Here is a 15011-nt window from a genome sequence, read left to right as displayed (position 1 = left end):
AGGAGGCGGCTGGGGTGGAGGAGGTAAAGTTTGTAAAGCTGGTGATAAGCTGACCTAAGCTGGGCGTATGAACTAATGCTAAGCTTCATCAATATTAGACAGAATTAACCAGTTATTTTTGCTCATATTGAAAATTTGACACCAATTGCTTTATTGAAGGGGATAATCATTTTATGTCATTCATTTTGATTAAAACAAAACATAATGAAAACATGAAAAAGGTAACCTGACACGCCAGATAGATTTGTTTCACACATCCAAGCTTCAATAGGAAACGTTTGAGAAAAGGCAGAGGCTTTGAAAAAAACTTGGAGTGTGTTTGGATGAACGTTGTGTCAGTCACATCTCTACGGGCCAATCAGAGCAACAAAACACGTGACATAGCTACTAATGAGCTGCGTGTGCGCAGCTACCGAGGAACAATGCGACATATGGCGACTATAGACATGTAAGTACTTGACTTTTGTCATTTATGAAAAGAAAACAACTCACTGCTGTTTTTTGTTCTTCTTTTAGCAAAGAAATGTCATTAAAATCAGATAAAACTGGCACTTTAGCAGCATCCACGCTAATCTCTTCCGCCATAATTGCACTGGCCTCTTGCTGTTGCTTGTTTAAGTCACGACTCTGCCGTGCCTGAAAGTACTGCCCCTCGTCGCTGATTGGTCCTGTCACTTTCTAACTGGGCCCAAAGGATTTTTGTAAACTATTTCCAAACAAAAATGACACTTAAATTATTGCATAATGTGCATAAAATCTCTGCTGCTGCAAAAAATGAATGTATTAAACTGCTATTTTGACATTTTTCCAGTTTAATAAATATTGCAACTTCTGCCTTTTTTTAAATTGCAGGAAGCCATATTGTGATTTAGTCTAATGTGCGAGCAATTGCCCAGCCCTACTCAATAGCCTATATCAGTATTCCTCACTTTCTCGTCCTCATTATGTTACATTTTTGAGACATGGCTACCCCTCTCCAAAAGGGCGCCCGTGAAGACGCATCGTTCCCTGAGCCTCTGACGCGGTAAGTCACGTAACATTACGTCAGAACCAACTGACAGCGTCCTGGTTTTACTGAGAGAGAAATGTTGTTCTAGAGGCTTCTTAAAAGAACCCCCTATGAAAATATCGACTCTCCTCCGCGGAGAATCGTCGTAATTTATCATTTTGAATAATTTACGCTGTGTTGTGGCTCATGAAGAGTAGCGGTTGGCGGCGGTAACCCTGGAATCAGCTGGAAATGAAACCGTAGAAGAAGAATCAACAGGAGGTTCGGTGAACATGGCGGACGATAGCAGGTTCACCGCTCTGAAATAAACAGCAGCCAAAGCGAAACCAAAGACCAGAACCAGCAGCTGGAGGTCATAGACTAATTTAGACCTTACATGGAGAACACGGACTCCCCAGGACCGCGAACCCTCCTCTGAAGCCGCATGGCGTCCACTCAGGCCCGGATAGGCCAGCAGGCCTTGGCAGTGCTGGATGTAGCTCTGAGAGTTCCCTGTATCTTCATTATCGACGCCATTTTTAACTCGTACTACGACCCGGGCTCGGGCTGGGCCGGTGCTGTGGGGAAGGTGCTGGTCAGAGTCATGGGTGAGTGTTTAAAGTCCGGTAAACGGGATTAATGCTTCGCTAACGGCACGTAAATACACTGACAGCTAGCTACCTGGCGTTAGCCGTGACGTCATCACCTGCAGTGTGAAGTTATGTCACCTGTCAGAGTCTGTAAAGCCGATTTAGCTCCAGGACTGACACCAACAAAGATTAACTAGTGAAACTCACCAGTTTTAGTCTGAGTTCCTGTTAGAGACTAGCTAGATAGCAGCTAACCGCTCCGCCGGTGTTTGGGTTCGAACTGTGACCGTGTTATCTGATGACTTTCAGCTGAACGTGTCTGGCTGTCGTGGTTCCAGCTGGGGCTGGGTGATAGGGCTAAAAGTCACAGCTGGATATGTTCCCCTGTGTAGAAATGACAACTAGCTGACGAAATACCAGAGTAAACGACTTTAATATGACTCTAGTAGAAAATAAAACCAATACTAGAAAGTCATAGACGCCTAATGTTGAGCAGGTTTTGTTTTTTTTAAATAATATTCATTGCAAGAAAACTCATCAAACTGTCCAAATCCCCCAGATACATCAGCAACATCTGGAAGATGTTGGTAGATTTTTTTATCTTGGAAAAAGAGAGGAGGAAAAATGAAGTGGTTTTGTCTTTTTGTCCTTAAATCCCTACAGCTAATAAATCGACTCTGATATTGGAACTGTTTTATCTGGAATGACTTAAAGTCTGATCAGTTTTATAGACATCCCTCTATCATTATTGTTAATATGAGGCGTGATAAAAACAGACTCCTCAGTCCAGCCCTGATTAAATCTGCTGTTATCTGTGTCGAGCTTCCACTTAAGGAGAGTGTACTTTACGCTACTTGAGGATCCAAACCAAAGACCTGTTTCCTGAATGTGTTTTTCACCAATTATGACAGTTAATTTCCCAAACCCAGTAATGTAGCAGAGATATCTCATTTGCCCCTTTAGAAAATAGCACCACTAACTCAGAAATATGTTAATTAAACCCACATATTCATTTTATTTTGGAGTATTAAAGATTTGGCCCCCACAGTGTCTGTTAAGTCCAACTTTAGCCCTTGTACAGCGAACAGCTGCTGGGGTATCTAGGGCCCTGTGAAATTTGTTTTATTTTTTGCCAAATTCCGTTCTTTACCGTTTACCACTAATTTTACCATAAAAGAGTGTCCTGTTTATGTAAATGAATAAAATGTTCACTAATTAAATAGAAATAACCTTAAATTTATTTAAAAAATGGGGATAACCAACATTTTCAGACACATCCACGTGTATAATCACATCCTAACTGATGTTTGTAATGTAAATGAAGAAATCTTTCTGTTCTCTTAATCACAGAGTGATAGTAACTTATTAAGAATCAGAAGGTATCAGAATCAGAACAACCCTAACTGCAGCCAGCCACAAGGGGGCAATTGAGATATTTTAGCTGCATCTTTCTGAAGCCCTCTTGATGTCCATCACTGAGTTTGATGCTAATATGCTGAGTTATGATTGGCCAAAAACACATGCTGGAAACAGATTTTCTGTGAAGCTTGTCAGGGGGGAAAATTGCCTTCTCAAAAAGATCCTTATGTGGAAAATGAATGCAAAAAACTGCAACTTTAATCAAGACATAAATAGTAAGTCTGTGTTAACCATGCCAAATGACAGAAATACTGGTGTTCTTCATGTCTGATAAGCTGCTAGGTTGAAGTTTTTATTCAAACTTTAAGAAGAGAAGTGAACAATAGTATGCCACATGTCTGCCTTTTCAGATTTTTTTATATTCAATAATGGGATGGGAAGCTGTGGGGGGCCTGATGTGGCCCCTGGGCCTCCAGGTGATTATCACTGATGTGGAGTATTATCTCGTCTCTTCAGCAATAATCCCTGTGCATCATTATAGGCTGCCTGTAGTCTCTGCATACTTGATTTCTGTAGTTTGTCCATACGTGTGCAGTTTACAGAGGTGTACAGTTTATTTTAAACAAATACGTCCACACATGATCTGAACTAAAACTGAACCTGCAAGCTGGAATGTTTGCTTGTGCATAAATCTTGCAGCACAGTCTGTAGATATCAATTATTCTTTCTGTGATTAAATGACTGAGATATTTGACTTTATTACAGACATTAAGATTACTGTTAGAAAGGTTAAAATCAGGAAAGTTCAACATCTGATCCTCTTTAGTGCAGCAGGTCAACTCCAGGTCATGATGGCTAAGTAAATAGATTAATAAATAAACAATAAGGATCATAAATGTGAGATATGGGTAGATGATGCAGTTGTAAACAGGCAGGTCCCCAGCAGCAGGCCATGCATGTCCATAATAACAGTGACAAGTATGTTTGTTATTTATAACTCTGTAGGATAATGGAGATTATTCTAATATTAACATCATTAACTGTAGTGACTATGGAGAGCAGAAGTTAAGCAGTCCTTAAATCTACAAATATTTAAAATGTTAAGAATAATGCAGTAAACATAGTCCTGATGAGTTTTAGTAGTTGGAGAGGGCAGGTCCAGGTCTGATCCAGTCCTAACTATAAGCTTTAGTAAAGAGGGAAGTTTTAAGGCTATAGCAGACTATCTAAGGACTGGTCCAGGTCTGATCCAGTCCTAACTATAAGCTTCATCAAAGAGGAAAGTTTTAAGACTAGCCTTTAACCCAGTCAGCATAAATTCCAGCTGTTTTTAGACTCTCACAAAGACTGATGTGATCAAACGAGGCTCTCTTAGGTCGTGGGTTATTCAGAGAAAACTCAGACGGACAACAAGGTTACATAACTGTCAGCTCATAGACCTTTGGACCCTTCAGCCTTAATGACAGTCCTCTAAGAGTTAGCAAAGGGCCCAGTGTTCCAGACAATCCAGGGGCCAAACAAGGTGTTTTAAAGTGGGTCAGCAATGCAGGAAAATGAGCTGTTTACTGGAGGTTAGACCTAACACTTCAGTCCTTATTAAAACACCCTTAAATCATGAGGATGGGCAAAAAATGCTTTAGAAGTAGGTCTGTTGGTCCTGACTTAAACTTTACAAATGTAAAGTTTGTAAAGTCCATATTTACAGCTAATAAATGCACATTTTTACAGCTCATATATGCTGATATTCATAACTAATACCACCCAATATTTCCTGCTGGTATTGGCTGATATTTACAGCTAAAATAGGCTAATCTTAACGGCTGGTATAGGCTGATATTCATGATAAATATTAGTCGGTATTTACAGCTAATATAGGCACAAATTGACAGCTGTTAAAGGCCAATGTAGAGCCAATGTAAGATGAGTTTTCAGTCAATATAGGCTAATATTTACAGCAGCTAAGGGTGATAATAACAGCCAATCTAGGACTATATTTACAGCAGATATAGGTCAATATTTTCTATGCAATCCTGTGCTCCCTCTCTGATCCCGTCTTGCCTTGGTGTCGCCTCTGTTTCTACCTCAGAAGCTGACACAGAGGGGGATCACTTTGTCCTCCTATCACACCTCTGCGATGTTCACAGTCAAGAATGGTTAAGATGTCACACAGGAGTAAGTGTCACGGCACTGTGAATCAACCTTGTTGTCCTAACTGATGGTCTCTTTGTGTCCCAGGTGTCCTCATCTCCAGCGTGGTGCTGCTGCTCTCCCAGAAGGCCTTGTTCAAGTTCTACACCCTCTTCTTCGCCGTCCTCCTGGGGATGGCGGCAGCCCTCTTCAACTACTATGCCACCTCTCACATAGACTTCTACAGCGCCTATTACAAAGCGGCGCTGGGCTTTAGGTTGCTGCCCAGGAACGGGCCGACGCTGTGGCTGGGCATGGCCGCTGTGCAGCTAGTCTTTGGCATCGGGTACGTGTTCCTGCTCAACCTGCAGTCGCTGTTCGCTGCTCTGGTGGTCCTGGACATCATGATCCCTCTGTGGGGGCTGATGATAGAGCTGCCTGCAGATGTACGGCAGATGGTGGCTGTGTTCTCGGGCCTGGCGTTGGCTCTAAACACGGTGGTGTGCCTCGCCATGAGACTGAAGTGGTTCTACTACTCGTGCCGCTACGTCTACCTGCTCGTACGGCACATGTACAGGATCTACGGGCTTCAACTGCTGCTGGAGGACACCTGGAAGAGGATCAGGTTCCCCGATGTGCTGCGGGTGTTCTGGCTGACCAGGGTTACTGCACAGGCTCTGATCCTGGTTTATGTGGTCCGTGCAGTAAGGAGGGAGAGCGGAGACGCTACTGGAGGGGTCACGGATGGAAGTTCAGACTCACAGGTACATGTTTAATCTGACTTTACGATAACAGAACTTTATGAACCCAGGAGGAAATTATCTTAAAGACTGTTAAAAAATAGCAAAACGTAAAGGATTGGAGCAGTTAGGATTGTCATGGTATCAGAATATTAAACTCTAATATGATTCTAGTATAAATCAATATCAGTACTGAGTCCAGTAAAATATCTCCGCAGCAAAAACAGAAGTCAAAGAAATATAATATTGGTTAAAATCTTGTTTTCATTCATCAGAAATTACAGGTGAACTCCTGCTCACCACCCAAACTGTTTTGAAATGTTGGCAGAGTCAGATTTTTAACCAGAAGCTTCTTTGAGTGAATTAGAGAAAGTTTAGTCTAAGGCCTAGTTCACATGAAGGCAGGTTTTTTCTCAAAGCAGGTATCTGTTTTAAAATAATTCTGCCCAAACACTACATTCTCACCAACATCTTTGGTGATATCATTAAAGGCAGAGGAAAGAATGTTTTATAGACTTGAAAGGATGATATTGTAAAAGCTAAAGAACGGAATGTTTTATAACATTGAAAGGACGATATTAAAGGCAGAGGATGGAATGTTTTAGAAACTTTAAAGAATGATATCATTAACCTTCATGAACCTTCTCCGGGTCTAAACATTAAAGCTGTAAATAAAGTTTTTTAAATTGTTCGCGTGGGAAGGAGTTTTACTGAAGGGGTGTTGTAGTCAGATTTAGTTCTGGTCTTTATAGTAAAATTCCTTTTAAGTTTTAGTCATTTTATAGTTGTTTTTAACCTTAAATTTTAGTCTAACTTAAGTCAAAAACTCAGAAACATTCTATTCCAGTTGAAGTCAATTAAAAGTCTTTACATTTTAGTTTTTAATGTTTGTAAACTGTGTATTTTCTTTGCACTGATTTAACCTCTTTGTGTGCTGCTTTCAGGGTTACCTGTTGAGCTGGGACGTTTTCTGGGATCTAACCAGTAACCTGATCATCTCGGGCTGTGACTCCACCCTCACCGTACTTGGGATGAGCGCCGTCATCTCCTCTGTCGCTCACTACCTCGGCCTCAGCATCCTGGCCTTCATAGGTAACACTCAAATGCGCTGTAGGAACAGCTATTATTCAAGCTGCTGTTAGATTCCTGGTGGGCCTAAGATTTCTGTTTTGACTCTGTAGGATCCACCGAGGAGGAGGACAAGCGTTTGGGCTTCGTTGCTCCTGTTCTGTTCTTTATTTTGGCTCTGCAGACCGGCCTGAGCAGCCTGGACCCGGAGGAACGCCTGGTAGGTTTGACCATGAGGCACACTCTCTGCAGATCAGCAAGTCAGTATATTATAGTTGGTTTATAGGATTTTAAACCAATGGAAAATGGTTTCAAAGGCCACACTCAGATCGAGACAGATGAGGATGGTTAAGCTCTGGAGTCAGCTGATGAGAAGATCATTCATTATTTTAACCAAGGCTGTTCCTGGGCTGTGGAGGGGGCAAAAACCACCTGTAGTGGGTAGTCACTCTGAACATTTTAACACCAAAAGTAAAATTATGTAATTTTGTGCTCTAAAGATCAGGATTTGGTCTTTAACTGATCAACAGGATGACTAAACACAGAGAGCTTTGGTTCTCTGTGAGTCTTAGATCACCCCTGTTTACCTGTAAACTCTGAATGAGGTGTTTTAAATCCCTCTGCCCTTCTTCTTCCCCTCCTTGTTGTTTTAATACAACGTCAACTTTAGATGGCTAATGCTCTCCCAGAAAACCCAGTTCAGTGTTTACTACATGCCTTATCAGAAAAAAGTGAAAAGCCTAAAATCATCCCCTGGTTAACTCACTTTTGGTCCTCAGGTCCGTCTGAGCCGGAACATGTGCCTTCTGCTGACCGCCATCCTCCACTTCATCCACGGCATGACCGACCCCGTCCTCATGTCCCTCAGCGCCTCTCACGTCTCCTCTTTCAGACGCCATTTCCCCGTCCTACTGGTGTCCACGGCGCTCTTTGTGCTCCCCGTGGTGCTCAGCTACGCCCTCTGGCATCACTACGCCCTCAACACCTGGCTGTTCGCCGTCACTGCCTTCTGTGTGGAGCTCTGCCTCAAGGTGAGATGTTACCATAAAAGACCTTGTATTCTTTGGTAGAAGAAGGCTGTTTATATGAATCCACGTCTGATTGGTGTTTTTTCTTTTTAATGAAGGAAATTTATGACCACCTGGTTGTTTTAAAAGGTGCATCTAAAATAATTAAATTGTCATAAAAGGTTCATTTTTTCCTGCCATTTATTCTAAAAGTTTAACTTTCATATATTCTAGATTCATCGCTCTTTCAGTGAAATATTTTAGTTTATTTTTTGTTTTAATTTTGATGATTACGGTTATGTGTTTATTTTTGACTGCTCTATAAAGGTTCAATTCGTTCATTTCTCTTCTGTGTCGACGTTTTAACAGCAGCAGCAAAAGCTGCCCACTCCTCCACTGACTGAGACCCTCTGTCAGTGATCACTAACTCCCTCCTGATCTCCCTGCAGGTGGTAGTCTCTCTGACCGTGTACGGCCTCTTCATGGCAGACGGCTTCTCCAACGTCCTGTGGGAGAAGCTGGACGATTACGTCTACTACGTCCGTTCTACGGGAAACATCATCGAGTTCCTGTTTGGTGTCATCATGTTTGGAAACGGCGCCTACACCATGATGTTTGAGTCCGGCAGTAAGATTCGCGCCTGCATGATGTGCCTGCATGCCTACTTCAACATTTACCTGCAGGCCAAGAACGGCTGGAAGACCTTCATCAACCGCCGCACCGCCGTCAAGAAGATCAACTCCTTACCAGAGGTACGGGGTGACCAGCTGAGGGACATCGAGGACGTGTGCGCTATCTGCTACCAGGAGTTCTCTACGTCGGCTCGCATCACGCCGTGCCACCACTACTTCCACGCCCTGTGCCTGAGGAAGTGGCTCTACATCCAGGACACCTGTCCCATGTGTCACCAGCGCGTGTACGTGGAGGAGGACAGCCGCGACAGAGCCGCCTTCTCCAACAACAACGGAGGCTACGCAGCGCCGCAGGACGCCGCTGCCGCCGCCCCACCAGCTGCAGGGGAACATCAGCCTGGACAGCAGGACGCCGAGCCGCCGGCTGACGGAGCGGCAGCAGGGGGCGGGCAGGCAGCGGGGGGAGCGGCAGAGCTGGAGAACGAGCTGCTGGAGGACAACGACAGCATTGAGTACGACGAGGACGAGTGGGGGACTCAGAACGGCAGCACGCCGATAGAGGAAGACTATATCAATGACGACACGGACTCTACGGAGGACTGACCACAGAGATTTAGAGGGAATAAAAACATTTATCTTAATTTAAGTTAAAAAAAGAATCTAAGAGTTCAGCTTCTTAATCTGTTCTGGAAAATGTCAGGGATGTCTTTGTTTCTTCTCGTTCGGCGGCTACACACCAGACGATTTGACCGATTTTAACAACGATGGCGAGCACAAGGGATGTTTCTGATGTTTTAGTCCTCCAAACGCACACACCAGACGATTCAGCTGAACCGTTAGACCACATGCCAGCTGTTTGACCTAAAATCATTGATTGGCAATAACCTGGGGCCCTCTGCTCCAAGGGGCATCAAGATACAGTCACTATTGGTAGGGCAGGGAAACACATTAGGTCTTAATTAAATATCAATATATTTTCAAGGCAGATTTATGCTGATTGATCGTTTTAATCATCAAAACATGCAGGCAGACTTTTGCACACTGTCTCTATTGCACAAATATGTCGGCAACATTTACACGAGTGGTTGGAGCTGGTGAGGTGCTCGTGTTTCCTCTCCAGTTCCACCTACTGTTGCAAATTTCACCAAAGTGTTTGTGCCGGTTTTCAGGAATCTATCTGCAGTTTTTGATGGTTAAAAACAATAAATCTCTCTTAAAATGATCTTTAGCTATATTTTTAACTGAAAGACAGAGAGAGAGATCACTCTTTAAATTGCACAAATACATTGGCAACGTTTGGAAAATGGTTGGAACTGGAGAGGACCGTGTTTTTCTCGAGGGTTCCCTCACTTCTTGGATTTTATTAACATTGGCAATTTGTGTGCAATTTAATCATATCCTTCAATCAATAAATAGATAAATGAAAGTTACTAAATTTGATGTTTAGTTAGTTTATTTTGGGCTTTTTTGAAAATAGAAAATCTGGGCTCGATCCTCCAACCACTGTGTTGACTGTAGACTCAGTATAAGGGCGCCTGCTCTACCCTCTGAGCCACAGCGGCATCCTTCCTAAAGCTATTTGTTTAAAGGGGGTGCAGCTTCACTTTAAACCTGAAAACTGCTGGAATTATCCGTCTTGACTTGCTGCATCTGTCGGGCTCAGAGTCAGTCTAAAATCGTCTGGTTTGTAGTCGGCTGTTGTTTTTCTTTCTGTTTGATTTTCAGTTTGTTTTTTTCTCTAAGGGCTCGTCGAGGAGTAACTGCTGCTCTCGCTGTATGTTTGTTTGTTTGTTTGTTTGTTTGTTTGTTTGTTTGCGTGAGTGTTCAGGTTGTCAAACGTTCAACACTTTCCAAAACTACGTGTCTGAAAACGATACGATCCTCCTACTTTAAGCAAAAACAGAGAGAACTGTTTAGACATCGGGAGTGTTTTTCATACAATGTTTGAAGACGTCTGTCTCTCATTAATACCATAAATATAAAAATGATGTTTTTAAAAAAGCACAGCAACAAAATCAGACGTCTAAAGCATCCAGTATTTGATTATTTCTGTTTTCAGTCAGAAGAAATTGCAGTTCAAAAACGTCTAAATTGCACATAAACACTATCAAATGTGCTTTTGTGCACATTTTGACGGTGTGAAGGAGTTTTGTTGTAGCATCTGTTAGATTTATTTTCCTCCCGAGCATCTGTTTGATAAAATATTCCGTTTTTTAAAGGTTAGATCGTTCTGATACTATTCATCATTAAAATAAAAGATGGTATTGTTTTTAAACACGTGGAGTTAAAAAGTTCTCAAGTATTCAACATTTTAACAACCTTGTCTCACTGGGAATGTCATGATACCAGAATTTAAAACTTTTTTTCAGGACTTTAGTAAAAATCAGATGGTATCGATACCACAGCAGTAAAAACGGAAACCTTAACCACTTAATATTGGGCAATTTATAGCTTTTAGTCACCAGAGACTTCAGGCAAACTTCTACACATCCTCCTACTGACACAAAGTCAGTGCCCCGATATGTTAGTAATGTTTGGACAGGGAGTGCAATCTTAGTAAAGATTCTGTTTTTGTTGCTGGGCCAAAAAATTGCACACAAACTCCTGTGCATATTATTTTGCCACGAGAGGGAGAATAGTCAGCATTATCCCCCAATGCATCCTAACATTGAAAAGTTGCAGCAGTTTTTACGGATGCTAAAATATAGAAGTCCTAGACACCAAAAGATGGACAATTTATTGGCTATAATCACCAAAATCTACAAAAATGCAGAGAGAGCAGTCAAGCTGCACAAATGCATAGGCAACATCCCGCCCATTTAACAAAATGAAATTATTACCAATGCAACAACAATAGAAGTCTTAAAGGAACAAAAATGCACATGTTTGACTTACCAGAGTCATTTCTGTGTCTAAATTATGGTGTCGTGACATCCCTAGTCTGCTGCCAGGGCTGCATTCACATGATCCCATCATCAATAGAAATCCTGATCAACATATTTCTGTAATTGCAAGTTTTCTAACCAATCACCTCAGAGCTGGATCGTCTCAGTAAATCAGCCTGAACGATCATTAATGAATCGATGCATTAACCTCTGCACAGCACACGTTCATGGAGCAGTTTAGCGGCAGGGATTAAAATAATCATCTAAGGAATGATTAAGCTTTATTTTGCATCTGAGATTAAAAGGAAATGCGGGGAAAAATTCTCACAATGATGCCAGGAGTGTCTGAAAATCAGAACAGAGGAGGAAGACTGATTCCTGCGTTTTGGAAAGTCGGCACATTTAACGCCTGCATCCACTGAGCTGTTTTTAACGTTGGCAGCAGTCACTGAAATTAGAATTTCCCCAGCAAAAAACAGCAGCTGTGGATACAAGCCTCAAAGAAGGAGTTAAAATGCTCCAAATTTAAATAAAAATCATCCTCCTTCTACTTTCAGCTGTGTGTCCTAACAGCACAGAAACATTAGATTATTTGACTTTATTTAAACATTTGGCTCTCAGAATGCATCCTTATAAAATCCTCCTCTTTTTTTCTTCATGGCCACAAACTCTCCTATAAGCAAACTTTGGGGATTTTATTTACAAGCATGAAGTGAAGTCTCCCTTCCTGTTTGACTGTAGCTCATCTTTTCCCGTCTGCAGCCCTCGTTTTTGTTTTTTGTGTGTTTGAATCTGTGCGATTGTGCGTGCCTGCCGACCTGTAATGTGCTCTGACGATGTCTTAAAGGTTCAGTTCATGTTCCCTCGCCGAGAGTCGCAGGGAAATGCTGGAATGAGCTGGTTTATTGATAACAAAGATGATGAACAACTCCACACGTGAGCTTTTATCGATCTGCACGACAGCTTTCAGGAGATGATAAATGAAGAAACTGGGATTATTGATTCTGACGATGGATTTCGGTGCATTTTGCACATTTAAAGTAATCTCACAAATACCAGGTGAATCATAGCACATCATTGGAAGAGAGAGAGAATGGCTTAAATTGCACAAACATGTCAGCAATTTTCCATCTTTTTTTCTCAAACAAAACCGTTAGCACAGCAGCAAATCAGAAGTCTTAGACACTCAAAAATGGGCAATTTATTGGCTTTACTCTCCAGAAATGTCAGAAAAACTCCTCTGGGAGTTGTAATGCTGCAAAAGAAAGAGAGACAACATGGCTGTAATGGCAAAATTATATTAAATATTTTCCCCCAGCTTCTCCACATTGGAAGACTGACAAAATAGTTGTAAAAGAAACAAAAATAGAATCCAGCACACACTATAATGGGCAATTTATTGTTTTTTTCTTACCAAAAAAATCATCCAAAAAAAAGCAACAGAGAAAAATGGTACATCCTAAATTACAATGATACTTTTTCAAGTTTCTACCAAATTCTAACCAAAAACAATGAAATAATACTTGAAGTAACAAAATCTAAGACACCCAAAATGGGCAATTTACTGATTTTAATCCCCCCAAAATAAATGACAGTGGGCAACATAAAATAGCAAGAGAAAGAGAGAGAGGCAAAAAGCAAGGTCTTGCCATTTTTCCTGCATTAGCCAAAACAAAAACTTTGAACAAATCAATAACAATGCAGCAAGAATAGAAGTCCCAGACTCCTAAGAGCGGGCAGTTTGTTACTTTTAATGACCCAAATCTGCAGACCATCTGTGCATCGTGTTGCCATAAGGGAAAGAGAGAGAGAGCATGGTTTAATTTTACAAATACATCAGCTATGTCCCACACATTCATCCACACATATAACTCCAACAGATCATTACCACTGCAACAATAGTGTGAATCCCAAACACCCCAGAACTGGCAGTTTATTGGTTGAACTTCTGTGTAGAGCATAATCCTGCTAGTAAAAGTCACACCCATACTTTAGAAGTGTCCCAACAATTCATTCAACATAAAGAAATAGACACATTGATTCAGCAAGAACAGAAGTCCCAGACACCTAAGAATGGGCAATTTATTGGTTTTACTCAACAAAAAAAACAGAAAGAGAGAGGGATTGATTATTACAAAAATAGCAGATGATCGACTATCGCCACAAAGGAGAGCAAGAAAGAGCCCGGCCTTAATTGCACCAATACATTTGCAATTTTCCACCCATTTGTCCAAACCAAAATAACTACACAAGAATGGGCAATGTATTTGTTTAAATTACTTTAAGTTGCTGACAAACTCCTGTTGACAACTTGTCGCTGCAAAAGAAAGAAGTAGAGAAAAAGCACGGCCTTAATTGCACAAATATGTTTACAGTTTTTATGACCAAAGATTAACAGCTGAAGAAATGTTCCCACAGCAACACAAATGGAAGTCCTGGACACCCCAAACTCGTCAGTTTATTGTTTTTATAGAGCAAAATGGCAGACGATTTACTGTGGATGATCTTCTGCTAAAGTGAGTCTGGATGCACGAGTACATAATCAGTATTTTAGACTGAGACTTATGCTGACGTCAGTTGGACCCTGGATCCTCTGGTCCAGATCTTACTGAGGACTCTGTGCAGTTTATAGCTCTCTCTCTCTCTGTTCTCTTCTTTGGAAGCTTTGGTCCTTCTCCATGCTCCGATTATTAAAATAAGAGATGACACTGATTTAAAACGGCAGTATAGTGAAGTCTCTCTGAATCCTGTTTCACCTGCAGATCAATCTGAGCTTGTTTGTTGTCGACGTTTTTGTTCTTAACAGACGTTAACAGACTTTAGTGAATGAAGGCTGAGAGTGAGGCAGAAGAGAGGTGTTTGTGATTAAAACCATGATGATGGCGTGCTACTGTAATCACAGATATACCTCTGATATCATGACTTACTACTGGTCTCTTGTGTGACCTTGCTTACATTTGTGTACATTATTGTACATATAATAAACACAGACATGCACACTTTCTCCCTGAGGATGATCAGCAGTTTATTTTCTCTTTACAGACAGAAATCAGTGTTTGGTTTGGAGATTGGATCCAGGAGCTGTCGTTGGTTATGGATGAGAACGGTAAACATCAATTTACCGGTCAATCTTGGTTCTAAGGAGGGCGCCAGCTTTAGAGCGCTTTCACAGAAATCCATCAGGAGGAATAATGAAGATGTAATAACTCAACATTAGTTTTAAAGACAAAGCTGCTAAAGAGAGCAACGTCTGCAACCTGACCCTGGGTAAGAGGAAGAAAACAGATGCTTATATTCAGAGAAAACATGTAAAAATATCTTTAGTGAAATGTTTTAATAGTCAAAAACACAGTGAAGGTGCTTCTGTTTTTAATACCATGCACACTAGAAAGGAGAGACAGCAGACTAAACATTAAAAATCTCAAAATAAGGAAGGAAATGCTGAAACAGTCTTTATTATAACAGCTGAATCCTTCATCAGGAATATTTTTCAGCCCCTGATGGAAGAAAAATGTTGGCTCTCTACATGACTGAGCTGTTAGGATAAATACTTTTTACCTAGTTTCCTCTTACTTTCATTTTTGATTATTACAACTCTCTCCCCTTGTAGGAACT

The 15011-nt window shown here is 41.3% G+C and overlaps 1 protein-coding gene across 1 annotated transcript; it reads left to right on the top strand.

Moving 5' to 3' along the window:
• Positions 1-799: 799 nt before the first annotated feature.
• On the top strand, positions 800-14400 carry rnf139 (ring finger protein 139). The gene is made up of 6 exons (XM_041808341.1): positions 800-1596; positions 5173-5828; positions 6749-6896; positions 6986-7092; positions 7652-7903; positions 8329-14400. The coding sequence occupies exons 1-6, from the start codon at positions 1434-1436 to the stop codon at positions 9112-9114; spliced, it is 2112 nt and encodes a 703-aa protein (XP_041664275.1). The 5' UTR covers positions 800-1433; the 3' UTR covers positions 9115-14400.
• The last annotated feature ends 611 nt before the right edge of the window (positions 14401-15011 follow it).

This window comes from Cheilinus undulatus, linkage group 16, assembly GCF_018320785.1.
Source record: "Cheilinus undulatus linkage group 16, ASM1832078v1, whole genome shotgun sequence".
Lineage (NCBI taxonomy): Eukaryota > Metazoa > Chordata > Actinopteri > Labriformes > Labridae > Cheilinus > Cheilinus undulatus.
Note: the sequence above shows the minus strand (reverse complement) of the source record. Positions and strands in the feature narration are given on the sequence as shown.